The sequence below is a fragment of the Quercus robur genome, chromosome 10, assembly GCF_932294415.1.
Source record: "Quercus robur chromosome 10, dhQueRobu3.1, whole genome shotgun sequence".
Taxonomy (NCBI): Eukaryota; Viridiplantae; Streptophyta; class Magnoliopsida; order Fagales; family Fagaceae; genus Quercus; species Quercus robur.
The window spans coordinates 46642431-46664322 of record NC_065543.1 but is presented as its reverse complement, the minus strand read 5'-3'; the positions used below and the strand labels follow the sequence as shown (position 1 = coordinate 46664322).

The 21892-nt window shown below is 35.9% G+C and overlaps 1 protein-coding gene across 3 annotated transcripts; it reads right to left on the bottom strand.

The window, feature by feature from the left end:
• Positions 1–11353: 11353 nt before the first annotated feature.
• Positions 11354–21317, bottom strand: LOC126703147 (uncharacterized). Of its 3 annotated transcripts, XM_050402073.1 has the most exons (13): positions 20829–21317; positions 20175–20310; positions 19562–19698; positions 18761–18962; positions 18277–18515; positions 17734–17845; positions 17369–17513; positions 17002–17144; positions 16715–16881; positions 15348–15656; positions 15212–15267; positions 14522–14736; positions 11354–12821 (listed from the first exon to the last, which is right to left on the bottom strand). In XM_050402073.1, exons 1-13 carry the CDS (start codon positions 21033–21035, stop codon positions 11638–11640), a joined length of 3252 nt encoding a protein of 1083 aa, XP_050258030.1. In that variant the 5' UTR covers positions 21036–21317; the 3' UTR covers positions 11354–11637. The 3 variants fall into 3 exon arrangements, with proteins under 3 accessions (XP_050258030.1, XP_050258031.1, XP_050258032.1); XM_050402074.1 differs by lacking the exons at positions 20175–20310; positions 20829–21317 and having other exon boundaries at positions 19558–19698; XM_050402075.1 differs by lacking the exons at positions 20175–20310; positions 20829–21317 and having other exon boundaries at positions 19554–19685.
• Positions 21318–21892: the final 575 nt, after the last annotated feature.

The following is a 21892-nucleotide window of genomic DNA, read 5'->3' as shown; positions in this document are numbered from 1 at the left end:
TCACTCTGATGGGTCCATTGAGCGCTATAAGGTCCGTCTTGTTGCAAAAGGTTTTACACAGGAGTATGAGATTGATAATGAAGAGACCTTTGCTCCAATTGCTTGTATCTCATCTGTTCATGCCCTCTTAACTGTTGCCGCTGCCAGTAAATGAGATCTTTTTCAGATGGATGTTAAAAATGCCTTCCTTAATGGGGATTTAAGTGAAGAAGTTTATATGCAACCTCCTCTTGGTCTCTCTGTTGAATCAAACAAGGTTTGTCACCTTTGATGTGCACTTTATAGCCTTAAACAAGCTCCATAAGCTTGGTTTGCCAAGTTCATCTCCACCATTTTTCGCTTGGGTTACACTACCAGTCTTTATGATTCTACCTTATTTCTTCGTCGCACTGACAAAAGCACCATTTTGCTTCTCTTATATGTGGATGATATGATCATAACTAGAGATGACCTCAATGACATTCAAGAACTCAAGGACTTTCTTAGTTAGCAGTTTGAGATGAAAGTTCTTGAACATCTCAGCTATTTCTTGGGTCTTGAAATCACTCATTCCATAAATGGTCTTTATATTACTCAAGCCAAGTATACTTCTAAACTTTTGTCTCGAGTTGGACTTACTGATGGTAAGACTGTTGACACTCCAATTGAATTTAATGCTCATCTGACTCCCTCAGGGGGAAACAATTGTCTAATCCTTCTCTTTACAGATGATTGGTTGGCAACCTAGTTTATCTCACTATTACTCGTCCAGACATTTCCTATGTTGTTCATTAGGTGAGCTAGTATTTGTTTGCTCCACGATCGACTCACTATACTACGGTTCTACGTATTTTTCGATACTTGAAGAGTACTCTCTTCCATGGCTTTTTCTACTCAACTCAGTCTCCTCTTGTTCTCTGTGCATTCTCTGATACTGATTGGGCAAAAGATCCCACTGATCGCAGGTCCACCACTAGTTATTGCTTTCTAAGTGGTTCTTCTTTGATTTCTTAGCGAAACAAGAAACAAACCCTTGTGGCCCACTCCAGTACTGAAGCAGAATATCGTGCCCTTGCTGATACCACAACTGAGCTCCTTTAACTACGATAGCTTCTTAAGGACTTAGGTGTGTCCACATCCTTTGCTACTGCTCTTTATTGTGACAACCAGAGTGTCATTCATATTGCTCACAATGATGTCTTTTATGAATGGACTAAACACATCAAGATTGATTGTCATTTTATCTGTTATCATCTTGTCCATGGTGCTCTCAAGCTCTTCTCAGTCTCCTTCAAAGATCAACTTGCAAATATCTTCACCAAGTCACATCCTAAGGGACGCCTTCGTACTTTAGTTGACAACCTCAAGTTGGTTTCACACCCACCTTGAGTTTGAGGGGGGCTGTTAACGTGTATAGTCTTGTGGGCTTTAAGCCCACCTAGATTACTTGTATAGCACACATATTTGCACTACACTCTTACTTGTACTGCATTTTTACTTGTACTGCACACATCTGCCTCCTATATAAAGGCACTCATGTATATTCTTTTACTATGAAATACAATACTATTGAATTCAGTATTTCTAACAAGAAAATTTTAGTGTTCCTTAGGTCTTCCCATCTAAGCTCAAAGCATCTTTAGTCACATGCTTTTCAGCTACTACGTTAGCCTCAGCCTCACCAAAACCATCTAGCAGTTCCACGATGGGCACGAACTACACTATTTCTTTGTTCGGTTTTAAGTGAGATATCCAGTGTGACGTGAGCCTAACAACGAGAGTAATGCTGTTCTCCATGGCTTTGGCAACGTCGATGTAGGACTTAACTTGGAAGTTCCATGTGGGGTCTGAACCACGTTCTGAGTGTGGTGATTTTTGCACAGGGGTAAGAGCCTTGTCCTGGCTGTCGCAAATGGAAACTTCTACATAAGGCTTCATTTTTGTTATACTATTTACGTTTGTCAATCCTTTGGCTAATGATATTACAAGTTCTAAGGCTCTGTAACCCATAGCTTGTTGCTTTTGGAGAGATTGGCTTGGGTGAGTGAATGTGTGTGCTGGTTTTGTATGGCAATGTAAGATGGCTCGCTAATCATCATACTTATAACAGGGCAAGCATGCACACAGAAAAAAAAAAATTTAAAAAAAAAAAAAAAAAAAAAAAAAAAGAGAAGAAGATAAATGTTGTGGCACACAAGTTAATCTACACAGATTTGCACATACTCCTTTTGTGATTTGAATTCACGGTTTTGAAATCGTAACTTCAAGTTATGAGTTCTATTATTTGGGGTGTGCATGCAAAACTATGTGAATTAAAATGTGTATAATAAACATCACTCAAAAGATAAAAGGTAATATTTATCATACACCGTGTTGCCTATGGAAAATTCTTAGGTACTCTCGGAGTATAGATAATTAATGCTCCCTCCTCCCATATTCAAAATAGAATCCACCATGAATTTAATAAAGAGTCATATTAACGGATGCTTTTAAGATAATTGTTAATAAATCAAATTAAGAAAGTTTTAATACCATTTTCATGAGAAATATAAAAAGTTGTCATAAAAATTAATTGTTTTATCAATTTCCAATAAAATGTTTTTAAAAATGGTTCCTAAACCAATATCCTTAAGACATTTGTTAATAAATAGACTCAATCATGAATATGAGAGGAGGAAGCATCATTCTCCGTACTCCAAATATACCTAAGTATTACTTGTTACACACAGGGATATACACATATTGTTTGAACCGTGAGTTAAAAACACAATTTCAGTTAAAAAAAATGTGTGTATAACAGAATATGAGTATTTGTAGTAGTGTTTATCCAAATGCTAATCTAAGGAAGATGCATGCATCTTTGGGAGAGTACTGAGGTTGATGGGTCGGTTAAGATTGTGAGAGGAGGTGGGCCTTTGGCAAGAGATATTATGAGCTCTGTACAGGGAGTCCTCCCTCTCACGGGGCCAGGACTTAATAATTTCTCCTTTGGCAGAGTATTTCTTTTATTTTATTTTTATTTTTTATAGAAGACGATAATCAGTAACACTTTAATGATCTTATTTGCTCCTTTTTGATTTGCATCTACCGTTCAAAGCAGGGACGGACCAGGTGGGGGCTCAAAGGGCCCGGGCCCTCTGGGTCTAATTGTTTTTTTTTTTTTTTTTTTTTTATATATATAATAGTTATTATATATTTTAATTTTTTAGTTGGGTCCTTTTCTCCTCAATAAATCTAGGTAGCCTTATCTAAATAGTAACTATCCAACCCAAAAACTTAATAGAAATAATAAGAACATTCACAATGGTGATTGTATTCTAGCAACAAAAAAAAATAATAATAAAATAAAAACTATTTTACCACTAAAAAACTAAAAAATCATGTGTTATTGGAGAAGTTAAAACTAAATTTTTTTCAACTACATTAAACTGATATAAATGCCAATTGACTGTAGCAATTTGTCAAAAATAAAATACAATATTTTATTAAGATTATATCTCTTCATTTTATTAAAAAACTCAAATTCTCTCTCTTCCTTTATTATTTTAATGAATTGTTTATATTATTTTAATAAAGTGTAAAAAAATAGAATATTTGATATTAGATGTATTGTAAAATGAGGTGGTAAAATAAATAAAGTAATTTTTTAAAGTACTAAAAACTACCACTGTGAATGCTCTAACTTCAACAACAACAACAACAACAACAAAAAAAAAAAAAAAAAAAAATCCTAGCCAGCCTAGTATTAAAAAAAAAAAGTTTTTTTTTTTGTTTTTATCTTTGTTGGTAAATGATTACATCTTAATGTATTTAGAAACAATGATTTTGTGTATTTATAATTTTTTAATACTTTTCTTTATACTCGGCTACCGCTAGTTTAAAATTCTAGGTCCGTTCTTGATTCGAAGTGGATACAAATGAACTTCTGCTTTCTAAAAATAAATTGGTGTAGCTAGGTAGACTCAAATGATAATCAATAAAAAATTAGCAACTCAATAATGGTAAATAATGTTATACTTATTCTATATAATAATACTCTAATTAAAACAGAGAGGAATGGACAAATGTTCTTATCACCTTCTCATTATGATCTTTTGAAAAGCTAAAAGTAATACAGGATCCAGTCCAAACGTAGGTCTTGCGAAGGCTTAAAGGTCTAAAAACAACTTTAGACACGTTTCAGAGAGGTCCAAGGGTTATGGAAGATCTCGGACATATTTCAGAAAGGTCCAAAGGTTTTAGACTTTTAGTTATAATATTGATTATTCTGATGTTTTAGTTCCAAAGGATAACAAACTGCTTCAGCAAATTCATTCACATTCTTCTTTCCTATGCAAATTATAGGAGTCCGTTTGGCCTTAGCGATGGTGCGCCAAGAATGTGCTGGGTTCTATCAAGATCAGAGCAAGCAATTGGAGCAGAAGAAACATGGATCAACCTGCATAGCAGAAGTTCAAGAAGCCATATCTGAAGCTCTTGTCGTTTAGTAGTTGTATTAGTTTACATTAGCAATATACGACTTGTAGCTTAGTGTTTAATTTCGTTCATTTGTAATCACACGTGAGTAGGTTAGTTACTTACACGTGAGATAGGTTGTTAGTTGGTTATTCTGTTTCTGTTAGCTTAGATCAGAGCTTATGCTCTGTTTCCGTTTCTAACTGATCTTGTAGATGTATATAAGGGCAGAAGGTAAGTTAATCAAATTAATCAGTTTTTCCCAATTCATTCTTTTCTCATATGGTATCAGAGCTCCTAGAAAGCCTGAAATTCTAGGGTTTTACAGATTTGGGAATTTCTCTTTCATCGTCCACCATTGTTGCTTTTCTCAAGCTTTCTCAAAGCTTTCTCAAAACCTTCTCAAGCTTCTTTTCTTCTCAAGTTTTTTTTTTCTTTCTTAATGGCTGCCACAACAGCTAACACTACCACTGAATCTTCATCTTCTTCACAAGATTCATATAATCCCAACGATCCTCTGTTCTTACATCCAGGAGAAAATCCAGGGGCTGCTCTTACTTCTCAGCCTCTGATTGGAGAAGAAAATTATTCTGCTTGGGCAAGATCAGTGAGGAAGTCTTTGATTGGTAAAAACAAGCTTGGTTTTATAGATGGTTCTATAACCATCTCTTCTCCACTCGTTAATTCACCAACTGCTGTTCAAGCATGGATTCGTGCTGATAATATAGTTGGTACTTGGATCATCAACTCAGTATCACCAAAACTTCAGGGCAGTATCATTTACAGAGATACTGCTTTTGAGATTTGGACTGAGCTTCGAGACACATTCAGTCAAGGAAATGGAACCAAGATTTTCAACATCCAGAAGCAAATTGCTGAGTTCCATCAGGGAGAACAGTCACTCACTGATTACTTCACTCAGCTTAAGGTTTTGTGGGATCAGCTTCAGAATCTTAGTCCATTCCCTCAGTGCACCTGTGGTAAATGCGTGTGCAATATTAATCAGAGGTTGAAGGATCTTCAAATCAAAGAAGCAACAATGAAGTTCCTCATGGGAGTCAATGATGTGTTTTCTCAAGTCAGAATACAGATTTTACTCATGGATCCATTGCCTTCTGCTAATAAGGCTCATTCCTTGTTCATCCAAGAGGAAATGCAAAGATCAGTTACTAATTCTGTTAGAGTTGAATCTACGGTTTTGGCTGCCAAAAGCTCAAGCACAAATCAAAGAGGAAAAGAAAGGCCATTGTGCACTCACTGTGGAAAGTTGGGACACACTGTGGAGAAATGTTATAAACTACATGGTTTTCCACCTGGCTACAAATTCAAGAACAGAAATATGATGGCTAATCAGGTTTCAACTGTTGCAAATCAGTTTCAGGGACATAATCAGTTACAGGGCCATCACTTAGCCTCTACTTCTGATCATAATCCTATTCCAAATCAGTTTCAAGGGCATGGCTTAGCTCCAACTACTGAGTATAATCAGTTTATCACTGCTCAAGCACCTGCATTCACTCCTGATCAATATCACCAGCTTTTGTCATTGATTGGAGCTCACCAAACTTCAACAGTTCAAGAGCCTCACAAGGTTAATGCTGTGTCATTACCATCCAATACAGTTGCAGGTATTGTTCCTTGCTCACCACATTCAGTATTTTCTGCTAAAGTTGTGAATAGAAAGGCCTTTGGTATTGAAACTTGGGTTATAGATACTGGTGCTACAGATCACATAGTATGTTCCATGCATTTATTGACTTCTTTTACTGCAATTTCAAATTCTGTGGTTGAATTACCCAATGGGGAGGCTGCACTTGTGACTCATGTTGGTACAATTAAGCTTTCATCTCACATTACCCTAACAAATGTCCTTTGTGTGCCTTCTTTTTCTTTCAACTTGATATCTGTTAGTGCTTTAACTCAATCTCAACCCTTTTGTCTTGTATTTCTGTCCAACTATTGTTTTATACAGGCCCTTACCTGTTGGAACACGATTGGAATAGGCAGAATGCATGATGGTCTCTATCTGTTACAAGCTTCTAGTCTTTCTCAAGCCTCCAAGTCTCTTAATGATTTTCTTCTCAAGAATAAGTCTAGCTCTTTCACTGCTTTTTCTTCTTCTGTTTCTCATGCCAGCTTGTATTCTCTATGGCATTCTAGGCTAGGACATCCATCTGACATGAAAGTTCATGCTTTGAGTCATCTTTTTCCTTTCTTGCAACATTGTTGTACTAAAGACTGCATTGTATGCCCTTTGGCAAAGCAAAAGAGGCTACCCTTTCCTTTTGATAATAAAAGAGCTACTCATTCATTTGATCTTGTTCACATGGATGTTTGGGGACCCTTTTCTATTCCTACTACTGCTGGACATAAATACTTTCTTACTATTGTAGATGATGCATCAAGAGCCACTTGGGTTTTCCTCATGAAAACCAAATCTGAAGTTAGGCCTTTGATTACTTCATTCTACAAAATGATCCATACTCAATTCCAAACCCCCATTAAGTCCATTAGAACTGATAATGCTCTAGAGTTTAACATGGTTGATTTTTACAACTCTAATGGCATTATTCATCAACAAAGCTGTGTATACACTCCACAACAGAATTCGGTTGTGGAGAGGAAACATCAGCACATCCTTGCAACTGCTAGGGCATTGCAAATTCAGTCCAACATTCCTCTTGTTTTCTGGGGAGATTGCATCCTCACAGCTGTCTATTTGATCAATAGACTTCCTACTCCTTTCCTGCAAAATAAGTCTCCTTATGAGGTCCTTTTCAATCATATCCCCTCTTACTCTCACCTCAGGACCTTTGGCTGCCTTTGTTTTGCTACTAATGTCAATCCCCATAAACACAAGTTCACCCCTAAAGCTAGGAAGTCTGTCTTCTTAGGATACCCTTTCAATATCAAGGGTTACAAGCTCCTTGATCTTCAATCTCACTCTATTTTCATCTCTAGCGATGTCATTTTTCATGAAAAAGTGTTTCCTTTTACTTCACACACTCCTCTTCCTCCATCTGCCTTCATTCCTTTGCCTAGCATTCCTTCCATTCCTCATGCCTTACTTGATCCTAACCCACCTGTTACTGATTATTCCTTTGTTCAGATTCATCATGATCTTGATTCAGATGATCAAGTATTTCCTGATGTTTTTGATCATGTTGCTACTGATGTTCTTGATCATGATGCTTCTGTTACTCCAGCTGTGCTTCCTGATGCTCCTAGGAGGTCTACTAGGGTGCCTAAACCTCCTTCCTACCTTAAGGCTTATCATTGCAACCAAATTTCTTCAACCATCATATCCAATCAATCCAAATCAGGCACTTCCCATCCTCTTTCTTCCTATCTTTCTTATGCCTCTTTATCTCCCACATACAAATCCTTTTGTTGCTCAATTTGTACCAACACAGAGCCTAAGTTTTTTTCACAAGCTGCATCTGATCCTAAGTGGCAAGATGCCATGGATGCTGAGATTGCTGCCTTGGAAGCCAATAATACTTGGACCATCACTCCTTTGCCTCATGGTAAACATCCTATAGGATGCAAATGGGTTTATAGGATTAAGTACAAGGCAGATGGGGCTATTGAAAGGTACAAAGCAAGGTTGGTTGCAAAGGGGTTTACTCAGAAAGAGGGCTTAGATTACCTTGAGACTTTCAGTCCTGTTGCCAAGATGGTTTCTGTGAAGTGTATTCTTGCAGTGGCTGCTGTGAAGGGCTGGTTCCTTAGCCAACTTGATGTAAATAATGCTTTTCTTCATGGTGACTTGCATGAAGAAGTCTACATGGCTCTTCCACCTGGTTTTCACAGCAAGGGGGAGCATGGAAATCAGCTTGTATGCAGATTAAATAAGTCACTTTATGGACTTAAACAAGCCTCCAGACAATGGTTTTCCAAGTTCTCTAACACATTGATTCAGCTTGGTTTTACTCAATCTAAAGCTGATTATTCACTCTTCACTAGGCAACAAGGAGATTCATTCATTGCTTTGTTAGTATATGTTGATGACATTCTCATAGCAAGCAATGATAAGGGGCAAGTTGATCAATTTAAGGTGATGTTGAATCAAAAATTCCAGCTGAAGGATTTGGGTGCTTTGAGATTTTTTCTTGGTTTGGAAGTAGCTAGGACAGACAAAGGCATTTCCCTATGTCAAAGGAAGTATGCTCTTGAGATTCTGGAGGATGCAGGGCTTCTTGGGTGCAAACCTGTAAAAGTTCCTATGGATCAAAGCTTGAGACTCAGCAAACATGATGGTGTGTTACTTGATGATCCAGGGCAATACAGAAGACTGGTTGGAAGGTTGCTGTACCTAACCATCACTAGACTTGACCTTACCTTTGCAGTCCACAAATTAAGCCAATTTATGGCTAAACCAAGAAAACCACATCTTGAAGCAGCACTTAAGGTTTTGCAGTACTTGAAGAATGAACCGGGTAAAGGCATTTTCTTCTCAGCAAATTCAGAGTTGCATGTAAAAGGTTTTACAGATTCTGACTGGGCTTCATGTCCAGATACCAGAAGATCTGTTACTGGATATTGCATATTCATTGGAGACTCATTAGTTTCCTGGAAATCAAAGAAACAATCCACTGTTTCCAGATCATCAGCAGAGGCAGAATATCGGGCTATGGCTGTTTCAACTTGTGAAATAGTCTGGATTCTTTATTTGTTAAAGGATCTTCAGGTTCATCACAGCAGAGAAGCCTTGTTATTCTGTGACAGTCAGGCAGCACTCCACATAGGTTCTAATCCTGTTTTCCATGAACGAACGAAGCACATAGAAATTGACTGCCATGTTGTAAGGAATAAAGTGTTGGAGAGAGTTATCAAACTTATCCATGTAAGAACTCAATCCCAATTAGCAGATTTGCTCACTAAGGCTTTAAGCCATAAACAGTTTTCAGAACTTTTATCCAAGATGGGACTCATCAACATTTATCAACCTACAGTCCATCTTGAGGGGGAGTATCAAGATCAGAGCAAGCAATTGGAGCAGAAGAAACATGGATCAACCTGCATAGCAGAAGTTCAAGAAGCCATATCTGAAGCTCTTGTCGTTTAGTAGTTGTATTAGTTTACATTAGCAATATACGACTTGTAGCTTAGTGTTTAATTTCGTTCATTTGTAATCACACGTGAGTAGGTTAGTTACTTACACGTGAGATAGGTTGTTAGTTGGTTATTCTGTTTCTGTTAGCTTAGATCAGAGCTTATGCTCTGTTTCCGTTTCTAACTGATCTTGTAGATGTATATAAGGGCAGAAGGTAAGTTAATCAAATTAATCAGTTTTTCCCAATTCATTCTTTTCTCATAGGTTCGAATTGTTGGGGACCATCAATTTCAATGATAAATTTATAGCTAGAAAGAATTTAAAAAAACAAAAAAACATACAAAGTGTTGGTGCCTCTGGTGATAGAGGCATAGAGCCCCTACATGAGCTGGAAAAAAGAGCAAAGTCAGAAAATTATTGAAAATGATAATCATATCTCCTTCTTATGGTGACAAATGTGGTGGTAGTGGTGGTAAGTTGTAAGATAAAAGGGTCATTGAAGCTCAACCTTAAATGCACTGCTTTCCCTGCTCACTCACCCCCTCTCACATGTGTTGTCTACTTATAATTCACTTTCTGGAAACACTGAAAAGAATAAAATACATAAACAAGAAGACAAGAGAGAATATAAGAGCATAATGACAAATGTACTGATAGCAGTTGCAAACTTACAACAAATGTACTAAGCTAAGTGTAAGATTGTAAAGCATTTCTGGTTTGAACAAAAACAAAGATCTTCTTTGTCTTCTTCTTTTTTTCTTTTTTCTTTTTATATTGGTCTGAACTCTGAAGATCAAGTATAATTGCCAAACTTGAGCAAGCAACTGAAAGATGGTCCACAAGCTCATTGAATGAATGTTCACTTGTTCAGCAGGTTTGAGTTCTTAATGACCTCCATTTTATGTCAGAAGAGGTTCCACTAGGCTCAAGTTAAGGTTAAACCTGAGACCAAATGGACCAAAATCTGATGCTTCCAGGCTATGTGAGGCAAAGCCCACGCAAGGACCAAGACCACACAGTAACTGAGCCCAGAACCTTTGGCTCTTTGTGTGGGGTTTGGAAGGGTGGGGCATATGTGTATTCCTCAACACCAAGTGGACAAAAGTGCAAGTATAAAATTTAAGCACATTTGTCTACATTTTCTTGGGCTGATAAATTGCCTCATGTATATTATCAATGTTTCAAATGAGTTTGATAATAACAGGTTAATGCATTCTCTGCCTCAATTTACCAGGGAGGAAGAGAGGTTAGGTATCATGTTCACACATACCTAATGAAGTATCAAAATAGATTTTGGAAGAGTGAAAACGTTGGACATGGATCCTTCTGAATGCAATTAGACAGATGCTCTTAGATGCACTAAATCATGTTGTGATATCACTTTGTGGCATCCATATTCGAAGAAGCCGATCATAAAAAGAGCAAGCCACCACAGACTCTTATTTTTGCCACCACAGTAACATGGTTGGTGAAGCTTTCAACTAACTTAGTTGCAATAAGGGCTCAAGCTCCATGTCCCTTGCTGAGTATGGTTAGTGACTTAGTGTGATGACATGTTAGCAAATATTAGACTAAATACAGTGCAAAGCAAGCGAAGCTAGTGACTGCACTTAGGGCATCCAGTGAATGCAAAAGACTGAAGGGAGCATGAATTTACAGAATTAACTTTTGTCACTCGGTGGCAACAAGAATGATAATCAAGCTACCATTGGCCAATCATTAAATTTTTTTTTACTCTCAGTTTACTTGCTTCTCAGGTCAAAAATAAAGCTTTTAGATCTGATTTGAAGCAAACTTGATTTCCCTAGATACTACATGTTAATTGCAGTTCCATGCTTGCACATATGCACCAATACAACTAGATACAAACAAGTTCCAACTTTTGCTTAAATTAAATTTTTATAGTTCTAACTTTCACGGCTATTCAAAAGTAGACAAAATTTTACTCTTATGTGCCCCACAAAATGGGTCACAACTTAAAAATAAAAAGGGTTACAGCCCCATCTCCACAATTCTAAGCAATCACCCATTTCTCATTACTTCTCAAAAAATAGTGGAGTCAGCACTGCATCTGCTGTTGGAAGATGGATAAAGAAACTGCAATGAAACCAGAGTTCTAAATGAAATGTTCTTTGAATCATTAACTTTTACTTGGATGCAAAAATGGCTTCTAAATCTTTGTACAACCCGCTTGGATTTGACTTTAAATCAGAAGATGCATTTAAAGTAGGGCTCCCACTACCTTTAGTGCCCCAAAGCCCACTCCATCTTGCACGACTGGTTGAGGGATCACTTGGAGCCCCACTTTCATCCTTACTAAAGCTAGCCTTTGCCAGTTCTCTTAGCTGTTTCAACCATGATTTTTCTGGCACAGTTGTGCCCGAGTTCCTACTCCCAGAGTTCCTGTTCCTTTCAGCTGAAGAACTAGTGACATTAGTCTCTCCATCCCCATGGTGACCATTAACTGGGAACCTGCTTTCCAAAAACTTGTGTGGGATGAAAAGCAGAACTAATCCAATTGAAGCTATCTTCAAACCAGTTAAGAAAGACTTCTCAGCCGAGTCCAGCTGCTTTGTCTGTCTATACAAAGCACACCATTCATTCATCATCTGTGGTAAATATCCCACTAGGAAAAGTATAAGCATGAACACTCCAACTATAGTCTCAACCCTGGCTGAAAATTCCTTCTCCAAGAGAACAAAACAAATAGCAAATAAACCTACTTCACTGGTAACTGAGATGATCTCAACCAACTGAACTTTTTTCTTAATAAATGGCTTCTTGAGAACAAGGAAGAAGAGCTGAAAAGAGGTGATGCATAACAAGATTATTGTGGGAGTCTTAGAAGACCGCTTCTCCTTATAGACACCAGCCATAGTCCCTAGTGTAACGCGTCTCACGGATTCAAGCAGCGTGTAGTATATTCTGAGTATTCCAAACAGCTTTTGGATAAAAGGTGCTTCTGCATCTTCAGTTTCGTCATCAGAGGCAATGATCCGATCACCATGTGTAAGGGAACTGCCCCCAGAAATCTGTGAGAGCATGTATTTTGGGGGGCCTCTTAAATCTTCAAATAGAGGCCCTAACATGGTTAGGTAATTAGAGTTCTGTTGATTTTTCCACGTCCACTGGCCTCTCTTACCAGGACCCAGTGTTACTCGGACTATTTCTTGATACCAGTGAAATCTCCGACCTACTTGATGAACTTCCTTGTATTGAAGTAGCTTTGCAAATGTAATACCTATAGAGAGGAACAAGAGCAATACCAGCAGTAGAAATGACACAGCACCCAGAAGCAGAATGCCAACTATAATCTCTGATGCCGATCCTCCTTAATCCACAAAGTAAGATAAGATTAAACCATGTAGATCTGTACTTGAAGTTCTTAGCGTTAAAATTTAAAACCAATGAAAAATAGCATGTAAATGTGCAAAAAATGTGAATCTTAGTTCTCAATACACATTGGTGTAACTCTGATATGATGCAGTCAGATAACTATGATATGATGGTTGTCATGCACAGAAGTGATTTGAGTTAATGTACAACCAGTGTGAAACATCAACTGAATGAAAATTCTAAAATATGTGAGGAGACGGGACAGTAGACCAGTTCTGGTGCCAACCAATATGATAATGATTAATTCCATGAGACTTATATGAACAAGAAAGGAACATGGTCACAATTACATCACATATTTGGAAAGTAGAATAGAAAAAATGACTTGATAGATATATATAAATAAATAAATAAAAACCCAGCTCATTCTATGCGTTTCATAATGAGAAGTAGACAATTGTTTGATTAAAGAATTCAATATAAGTAGAAATTTGAAAGACATTAATATTGGGTTTGCAATGAAAATACAATACAAGCAGCATTATTACCAGTGGCGGCGCCACATAGAGGTCAGGGTGGTCCCAGGACCACCCTGACCTGAAAAAAAGAAAAAAATTATATGTAATAATTAAATATTTTTTATTTATCTACCCTTAAAAAAAAAATAAAAAAAAAAAAAGAACACCCTCAAAAAAATAGGAACACCCTCAAAATTTTTTTATGCCAATAAAATTAAAGAGAGATGCTTTGTCCACAACATTTTTACAATATTTTCATAACAAATTATAGGTGGTTAGTTGTTATTAGTTCAAATTTGAACCTAGCACTAAGATTACTTTTTTATGACAACAATAATAACCAATAACAACTTACCACTTAGGATTTGTTGTAAAAATGTTGTGAAAATGCCATGGACATATCATTTCTCAAAATTAAATTTTGGTGGATTATTTGTTACATTTCGGCCGGTACCAGTTTTTAGAAGAAAAAAAGAAAAATCCCTAAACGGACAAACTCGTCAGCACAGCATGTCATTACCTGCGTCAAATGCCTAAAAAACAAATCCAACCATCGCAAAGGTCGCCCCTACTTCTTCTTCTTCTTTTTCTTCTTCTTCTTATTGTACTATTTTTGGTTGTTGTTTTTTATTATTTAATTACATATTTATGTTTTAATATTATAAAACAGTAATTGTTATGTAATAACTAAATGATCTGAGTGTCAAAAAAGAAAAACTAAACGATTTGTTTTATTTGAGGTTTATTTATTTGGATCAATAATTTTATGTTGTATAAGAAAATATAAATATAAATATATATATATATATATTTTTTTTTTTTTTAGAAACCCCGAAATACCCTAAAATGGTACATCGAAATAGATCAGTACTGAAATATTCTGTTCCACTAAACAAATCGAAACAGTGTCCAAAACAGTATTCATAACATTGCTTTCAAGCAAAAAGAAAAAGCTAAAAAAAAAAAAAAAAAAAAAATTGAACTAAAATCTAAAAAAGAAAAAATTGTAATAGAGAATCTAAAAAAAAAAATTGTAATAGAGCAAGCCCACCCAGAAACACCCTGAAAAATATTCCTGGAGTCGCCACTGATTATTACCTTTCAAAACTCAGATTTTGCACCATAAACAAATAGATAAAGATTCATTTGTGGGGAAGGAAACAAACTGTCAAGTTACCTCTAATTAGAGCAGCAGAGGCCTCGCAAATACAAGGTAGTGCAAGAATTATAAGGAATATTTCAAATCTTGGGAATGTGAGTACTCCATAACCCCTCTGCTTTTCAGGATTTTTCTTCCTGAATTTTAGGATGACAAGGAGTAAAGCATGCAGCAGTATGAAACTGCCACCAATTATGGCTAAGCAGAACATGCTTCTACTAAAATCCCTCCACCTACATGAGACAAAATCTAGTAAGATATTACACTAATAAATAAATGAGTATGTCTATGGCACCTCAAATCCAAATGATGAATTCACCAATTTAAATGGAAATGAATAATAGGGTATGAAGTATCAAGAATGTCCTTTCGGTTTGAAATATAATTTGCAACAATTCAAAGCATCAACAGCTTTAATTTTTCACAGCACCTACAAAAAAATTCTACGTCTAAATAACAAGTATACCAAATCGTACATTCCCAAAATTCTTTATCTTCCATTCAACATTTAAAATATATATATATATATATTGTCGAAATATTCCTTTGTTTCTTTCATAGTTTTTCTGCTTTATATTGTATATTTTTTGCCCAAAAAAAAAAAAAAAAAAAAACTCCATATGGAATAATTTCTCCACTTGTTTTGTGTCTCTAAAATCCATATGCAAGTGCATGTAATAATAGAAAATAAGAGTCCTCATAACTTACCCATTTAAAATATGCGGATCCAAAATATATTCAGCTTCTGGTCTAATATTTTGGTTCTGCAGGTGTACAAAGCATTCTATCACAAAATTTATTCATTAGATAATTGAAGAAACCAGGAAAAGTAGAGGTTTCAGACCTGAAAGTATGATCTATATTCCATTGGAGTCAGTGGCAACCCATATACAGAAGCAGCCCTACTCAAATTCTCTTGTTTCAGCTGCACACCTGGAAAATTTTCTGAATCATGAATTTTAGATATGTAGGGATGTGAGTTGGAAGGGGGACTTGAGCCCATCAAGACCGGCTGGGTGTTCCGAGTTTCCCATGGAAGATTGAAGTAGGGAATGCTCCACTGCAAACCCCTTGCAAATTCATGATACTCCACTGGCAGTGTCACTGCCAACCATCTAGATAATGCAAAAACCTGAATATGGCATGCAATTCTCTGTATGAAAGAGAAGAGGAAAAATGCAAGTTAGTTCTACAAGAATGATGCAGTTCATAAGGTTTGATAAGCTATATATCAGATACTTAAAATGGCAGTAGGTTACAATCATCTACATGCCAAAAACCATATATTTCTACAAGAATATGATTTTGACAAGTTCTACAAGAATGATGCAGTTCTTGAGGGTCTATTGCCCCCCCACCCCCCCCCCCCCCCCCCCCCCCTCCTCCTCCTCCTCCTCCTCCTCCTCTCTCTTTTTATGCCAATAATAGAATAACACCCCTGCCCACAAAATCCCACTCTGAAAAGGTCAATCCGAGTTTTCCATCTTTGGAACCAACAGGCTCCACTGGATTCAGTTGGTCCTATGATTCAAGAAGTCAGACAACATGGTCAAAACCAACCAAAATATTTAGAGAGTTCAGTTATATATTAAATCTGTTGTATAAAAATCAAGGAAAGTTTTTCTTGGAGTGTATTATTTTTCTACAGGAGGAAAAGGGTTAATTTGTTCCTCAGTATTTCTAATTACTTTACTCGATTTTCAAGAGGCTACATATAATATAATCATAGTGAGATAACCTGCTTGGTACATTTTGATTAACTTCTGGTTCAACCTTACAAAATAGTGGATCAACCACCAAGAAAAAATAAGCATATATGATATGTACATCAGAAAGATCATGTTTTACCATAAATGAAATGCTTTGCAAAGAATAAGACCATAAACAAACTTTAGAATGAAGAGATCGCCAATAATGTGCTTAGTGTTCTTATTCAAGGTGTCCCAAGAAAGTTAAAGGTGCACATCGACATGCTATCAGAACTTTTTTTGGGGTCATGATTGTTTGTCAATAATGTCATTTAAAGAAATTTGTTTCAACCCCAAAGAGTTTGTTAGATTTATCTCTACCCTTTTTATAACATCCAACCTCAGCATTAATGTCAATTTATTTTTCTAACTCAGTGTAAAAGCCCCCCATGTAAAAGATTATCATGGTATAACTAAATAATCAATTAATGAGATAATAGTTCAAATGAATTAGATATCATACAAAAAGATTCCTTGCCGGATCAGAAGAAGAAGAAAATGGTCTTGAAAATTCCCCAATGGAGTGAAGGCTTGCAATTGAAACCATAAGCAACCCGGAAGCAATAGATGTCACCACAAATGAAGCGGTTGCAAGCTTAGAAATCACAGAAGATATTTTGGGCACAGAATCTGTATATGTTTTTTAACCTTACATCAGTAAATAAATAAGAAAATAAAAGGGCTAACCTAGGGCTTAGATGTTGGACAACAATTGAGCTGACGACAAGAGAAAAGAGTAAGAATCCTTACAGTGCCTTACTTGTAGAACATTGGAGGGTAGATTTTTGTTTCCAGCAACATCCCCAGTTACATTCTCGGGAACATAGACAGATACAATATCATGGTCTGCTTTTATCTCTATAGAATATGTGCTTTTACTTATGTCACGAAAGCTGAAAATGATAATGATTATCATTGGAGGGGAACAAAAATGACAAAATGTTGAGAGTATATATGCCATACTAATTGAATTATTATTTCCATCAAGAACCCAAATATTGTATAGAGGTCACCATTATGGTTTCTCATTTGTGTGCAAGTGCATTATTTATGTGACGTATCATGTACAGGTTAATATACATATATACAAACACAAAGGTAACCAGAAATGACTTGCCTCTGTAAATGCCCTCCTGTGATTGATATATTAGAAGAGTTGAAACCAAATACAGGCTTCATGAATTTTATTAACATAGGGATGCTATGTTCTCTTGTCCTCAGATGGGATGGTGTACTCAACCTTACAGCAGGCCTCAAAGAATCTGAAGGTCACATTTATATCTATCAGGAGGAAACATCTTAAAAATAGAAATCCAAATGTAAAGCTTTCCTGATTGCATAGAATCGTGGAAAAAAATTTCAATCTCAAAAGTTTCTATATTCAACAAGCTGAGTAAAAGAATATTAAAACTGAATTTTGATTTCTACAAACAGATGATTTATTTTCTCTTTGTAACACTTGTAAACTAGTGTAGATCGTACCATACAGGAAAGTAACTGGTGCAACTTGGGAAACTGGAGTCCCTTGTCTACTTATTATAGAGTTTGAATTAATGCTTAGTGTGACTATAGCCATGCCAGATAGATTTGCAACCTGAAAGGAGAGAGTGAAAATGAGTAAGCAAGAATAGGTATGAGAAAAATATATCCTAGAGATATAAATAAATATCAAAACATGAAATTCAAGACCATTAAGGGCCTGTTCAATCAGCCCGTGGAATTTGATGGCTTCATTTTGTATTTTATATTAGGGGGGAGTTCAAAATATGCAACCATCAAAATAAAATGTTTGAAATTAGGGCATTTTACTAATTTTTAAAAATGATTAACTTGCCCATTTCAATCAATGGCTCCAATGTTTCTAAGTGTCCCCATTCAAGATGAAGTTGTGCATTACATATTATACAAAATAGAAATGAGCCATTCCAAATTTGTAGGACAACTAAACAGGCTCCTAACTTATGAACCAACTTCTAGTCTCATGGATGAAAAAATAACAAAAAAAGATTGTGAGAATCATCTGACCATAAAGCCAAATCTGCGATTCCCAAGATCATTTCCACTGACAGGAAGAAGTCTGCCCTGACTCATTTGGAGAGAATTTAGAATTTCTGCAGATGAGTTGAGAACAGGCTCTGAAAAGTACAAATACACCTTTAGTTTATTGTAGTTATTAGTTGCTTGCACCAGTCTAGTTTCACCATTAAGTTGAAGTAGCCTTTCAGGAACATGAATCCTCAAGTTGACAAACACACTTCGTCTATCTGTGGAATTAATGAAAACAGCAGGTAAAGAACATGTTGACAACAACAATTAAATTAGGTAAACTAAGTTGTATCAATGGTCTAGATTATTCATTTTAATATGATACAAATTTCCAGTAAGTAAAGCGCAAGGCATCAATTAGATAAAAACAAGAATAGCAATGAAAGGACATATCACTTATAACTTCTTGAAAATAATGACACATATAGTCTATTGATCCTATGGAAATAGAAACTAGACTCACCAAAATGCACAAAGAAAGTAGAATTCGCATTTCTTGTAAATTTGTTCCCAGCACTGTCAGTACAAAAATTCTTATCCATTACCAAAATTGCTCGCCCATAATGAGAAGCAGATGATAAACCCACAAGGATGGAATATTGGAGGTTTGGCTGTAGAATGTTGAGTGAGGATGGTATAACTTGGCCGGCACCATAGACCAAAAGCTATAAAGAGTTTTCCACAAATGATGAACATGTTAGAATTTGGTTTATGATTCAGTCTAGACAAAATTACTTGTAAAAGAACCTAGATTATGGAACTCAATTTTTATGCATCTACTCAATTAACAAGGTGGACAGTTCCATGAGAGGAATTTCAAGACATTTTACAGTGATTCAAAAATATACAAGATAAAGAAGATTATATCATGTATTGATAAGTGTGCACAACACATTTCAAGCAATGTTATTATAAAATATCCTTATGGAAAAGATCTGATAATAAATCCTTGGCAAGGGATATAATCCACCATTATTGCTTGTGCTATGGAAAAGATCTGATAACAAATCCTTGGCAAGGGATATAATCCACCATTATTGCTTGTGCTGTGTGGACTCATTACACTAGAGGGGACTCCATTACACTAGAGGGAACTCCATTTTATCTTTCTCTAATCAACTAAACCATACTTCATTAATAGAAAGGTTGAGAACAAGTCAACCAAAAACCGCAATGCTGAAACACTATAATAATGCAAGAACCAAAGAGAGAACATAAAATCAATTTAGAGGCCTTTTCATATGTTTGTTAGCCACCTACTCACGTTGCAGGCATTCACAGATGAACATACAAAACCTCCTCCACCAGTACAGGGTTCACTGAAAGATATATTTATAGAAACATTTAGAGCATTTGTGAAAGGTGTTGAGGCTGTGATATATGCTGTAGGCGGGACTGTATCTGCAAAATTAAGGTATAATATGAATCAGCTAAATGTACAGGAAAGATATAAGTCAGCATGATTGCCAGAAAATCTAATCTGCAATGTTAACATCATAGACTCGGTTAGTTTCAGCAGGCTTGATGAAGTGTCAAACTAACCTTCAGTGTAAACAGGGTCTGTTTAAGTCTTTAAAAATAAGAATAGTAAGGAAAAAGTTATGCATTTCATATAAAATTGAAAAATTGAGTAGATGGGTTCTGTAGAGCCAGTTTCAGAAAAATGTATAAATTATAAATTGGGTACCAAAAAAATACAATATAAGCTCATGGGAATCGATTTTGTCACATTCAATTAGTCGGTACATAGGGAGGCAAAACATTTCCTCATAGACATAACTGTCGAGGACTTTCAAGCAAGGTCTTATTTTAAGTTGAGTGGTAATTGAAGAAAATATAATAAAAAATAAAAAAAGGATAAAAGGAAGGTTCTTAACCAACAGTCCAGTTATAGTTAGCACAGCCAACTCCTCCAGACCCGTTGGTGCAAACCTCAAATGTATGATTTCCATCCGGCAAGCCTGCATACAAAACCATCCTGCCTTCACAGTCCGAAGCAAAGCCATCATCCAGCTGCACCAAGAAGTTTATTAACCTTTTATTTTGTAGAACAAGCCAAATAGACATCAAGAGAAAATCCAAAGTTATCCCAACAAATCAAACCATTATGCAGCTTCTTCACTTCCCACTTACCATTGAGTTGGGAAGCAAAACACACACACACACACAAAGCAAAAACAATCCTATTCATTTAGCTTGGCAGCAGGAAGAATATGACCAAATAGCAAGTATATGACATGTAACTGTTCATTATAATAACCATATCACCTATAGAAAATTACAAAAAATATATATGAATAAACTGAATTCGAAATAGTTTTCTTGATTAGCCTAAACTCTAAAAGAAAATTCAAGCTCATTACATCCTTACAGAGTGGAAAGACGTGCTAATTACTCTCTGAAATAAACCACCTCCAGTTAAATTAAGAATCATGAAACTTATAAACGAGAGAGAGAGAGAGAGAGAGAGCAGAGCAGAGCACCCAAAACAAAAGCTAAGTAAAACAAAGTATTACTAGAGCTTAACGAACCTTGCAAGTGATATTACAATTGGTGCAAGCGCCATTCCCACCCTCAAGAACTTCAAAGACGAATGTGGCTGAGCTGAGATGAGAGAATGTATGGGGAGCCTTCAAGAACTTCACGGTGAGCTCTGAGTCATCACAGAGTGCTATCAAACTCAAAAGAGAGAACACCCAACAAAGTAAAACCAACAATGGAAGCTTGAGCAAGCCCATTTCAGAGTAAACCCCAATTGAAAGTATGATGCATGTAAATGCCAAAAATTTATAACCAAAAGAAGCACATTTTTGGGGTTTGTGAAAGCAGCTTTGAACAGTGAGAGAAGGACATTGTATGGAAACAGTGTTGAAAATGAGATTAGTGGAAGAGAACAGAGATTATAGAGTGAATAGCACGAGTACGAGAGTGACTTAAGAAGATTGGTTTGGACTGTTTAGTGGTCGATGAAGGTTCAGTTAAGGATAGTGAACGTGAGACCAACAGTGCAAGTTAAAAGCTTTCAGTGTAAGATCATTCCCATCAACCATTCTAAAAACTAATTTTATAATACAGGTGGAAAGTATATTTTAATTCCTAGCTATTATTATTTTGGTTCTTATATTTTATTTTTATTGTTTTTAGTCCTTATCTTGAAAAACGTTTCTCATTTTGATCATTGTCGTTACATGAAATTATATGAAGAAAGCTAACGTAGCAAACAACATAAATAAATAATACTAAATTAATATCCATGTGGCCTAAATTAATAGTAAAAAATATTTTTTAGCATTAAAAAATATTACATCAACATCTAAATTAAAAAAGTTAATTTATTAATTTTAACTAAATAAAAAAATTAAAAGCAGAATTAAAAATTAAAAATTATATGAATTGAGATCTAAGTGTGTCTTGAACAAGAACAACAAAGACACAGAACTAGAAATTATTAAAAAAAAAATAGTAAATCTTTGATTTACAATCCAATTCTCTCCCAAAACAGCCCAATTACGATCCCAATCCAACTCCGCCACTAAGATCCAGTCCGCATATTGGGCCCACGCGATCCGCACCCTGTACAAAAAGATCTCAGCCG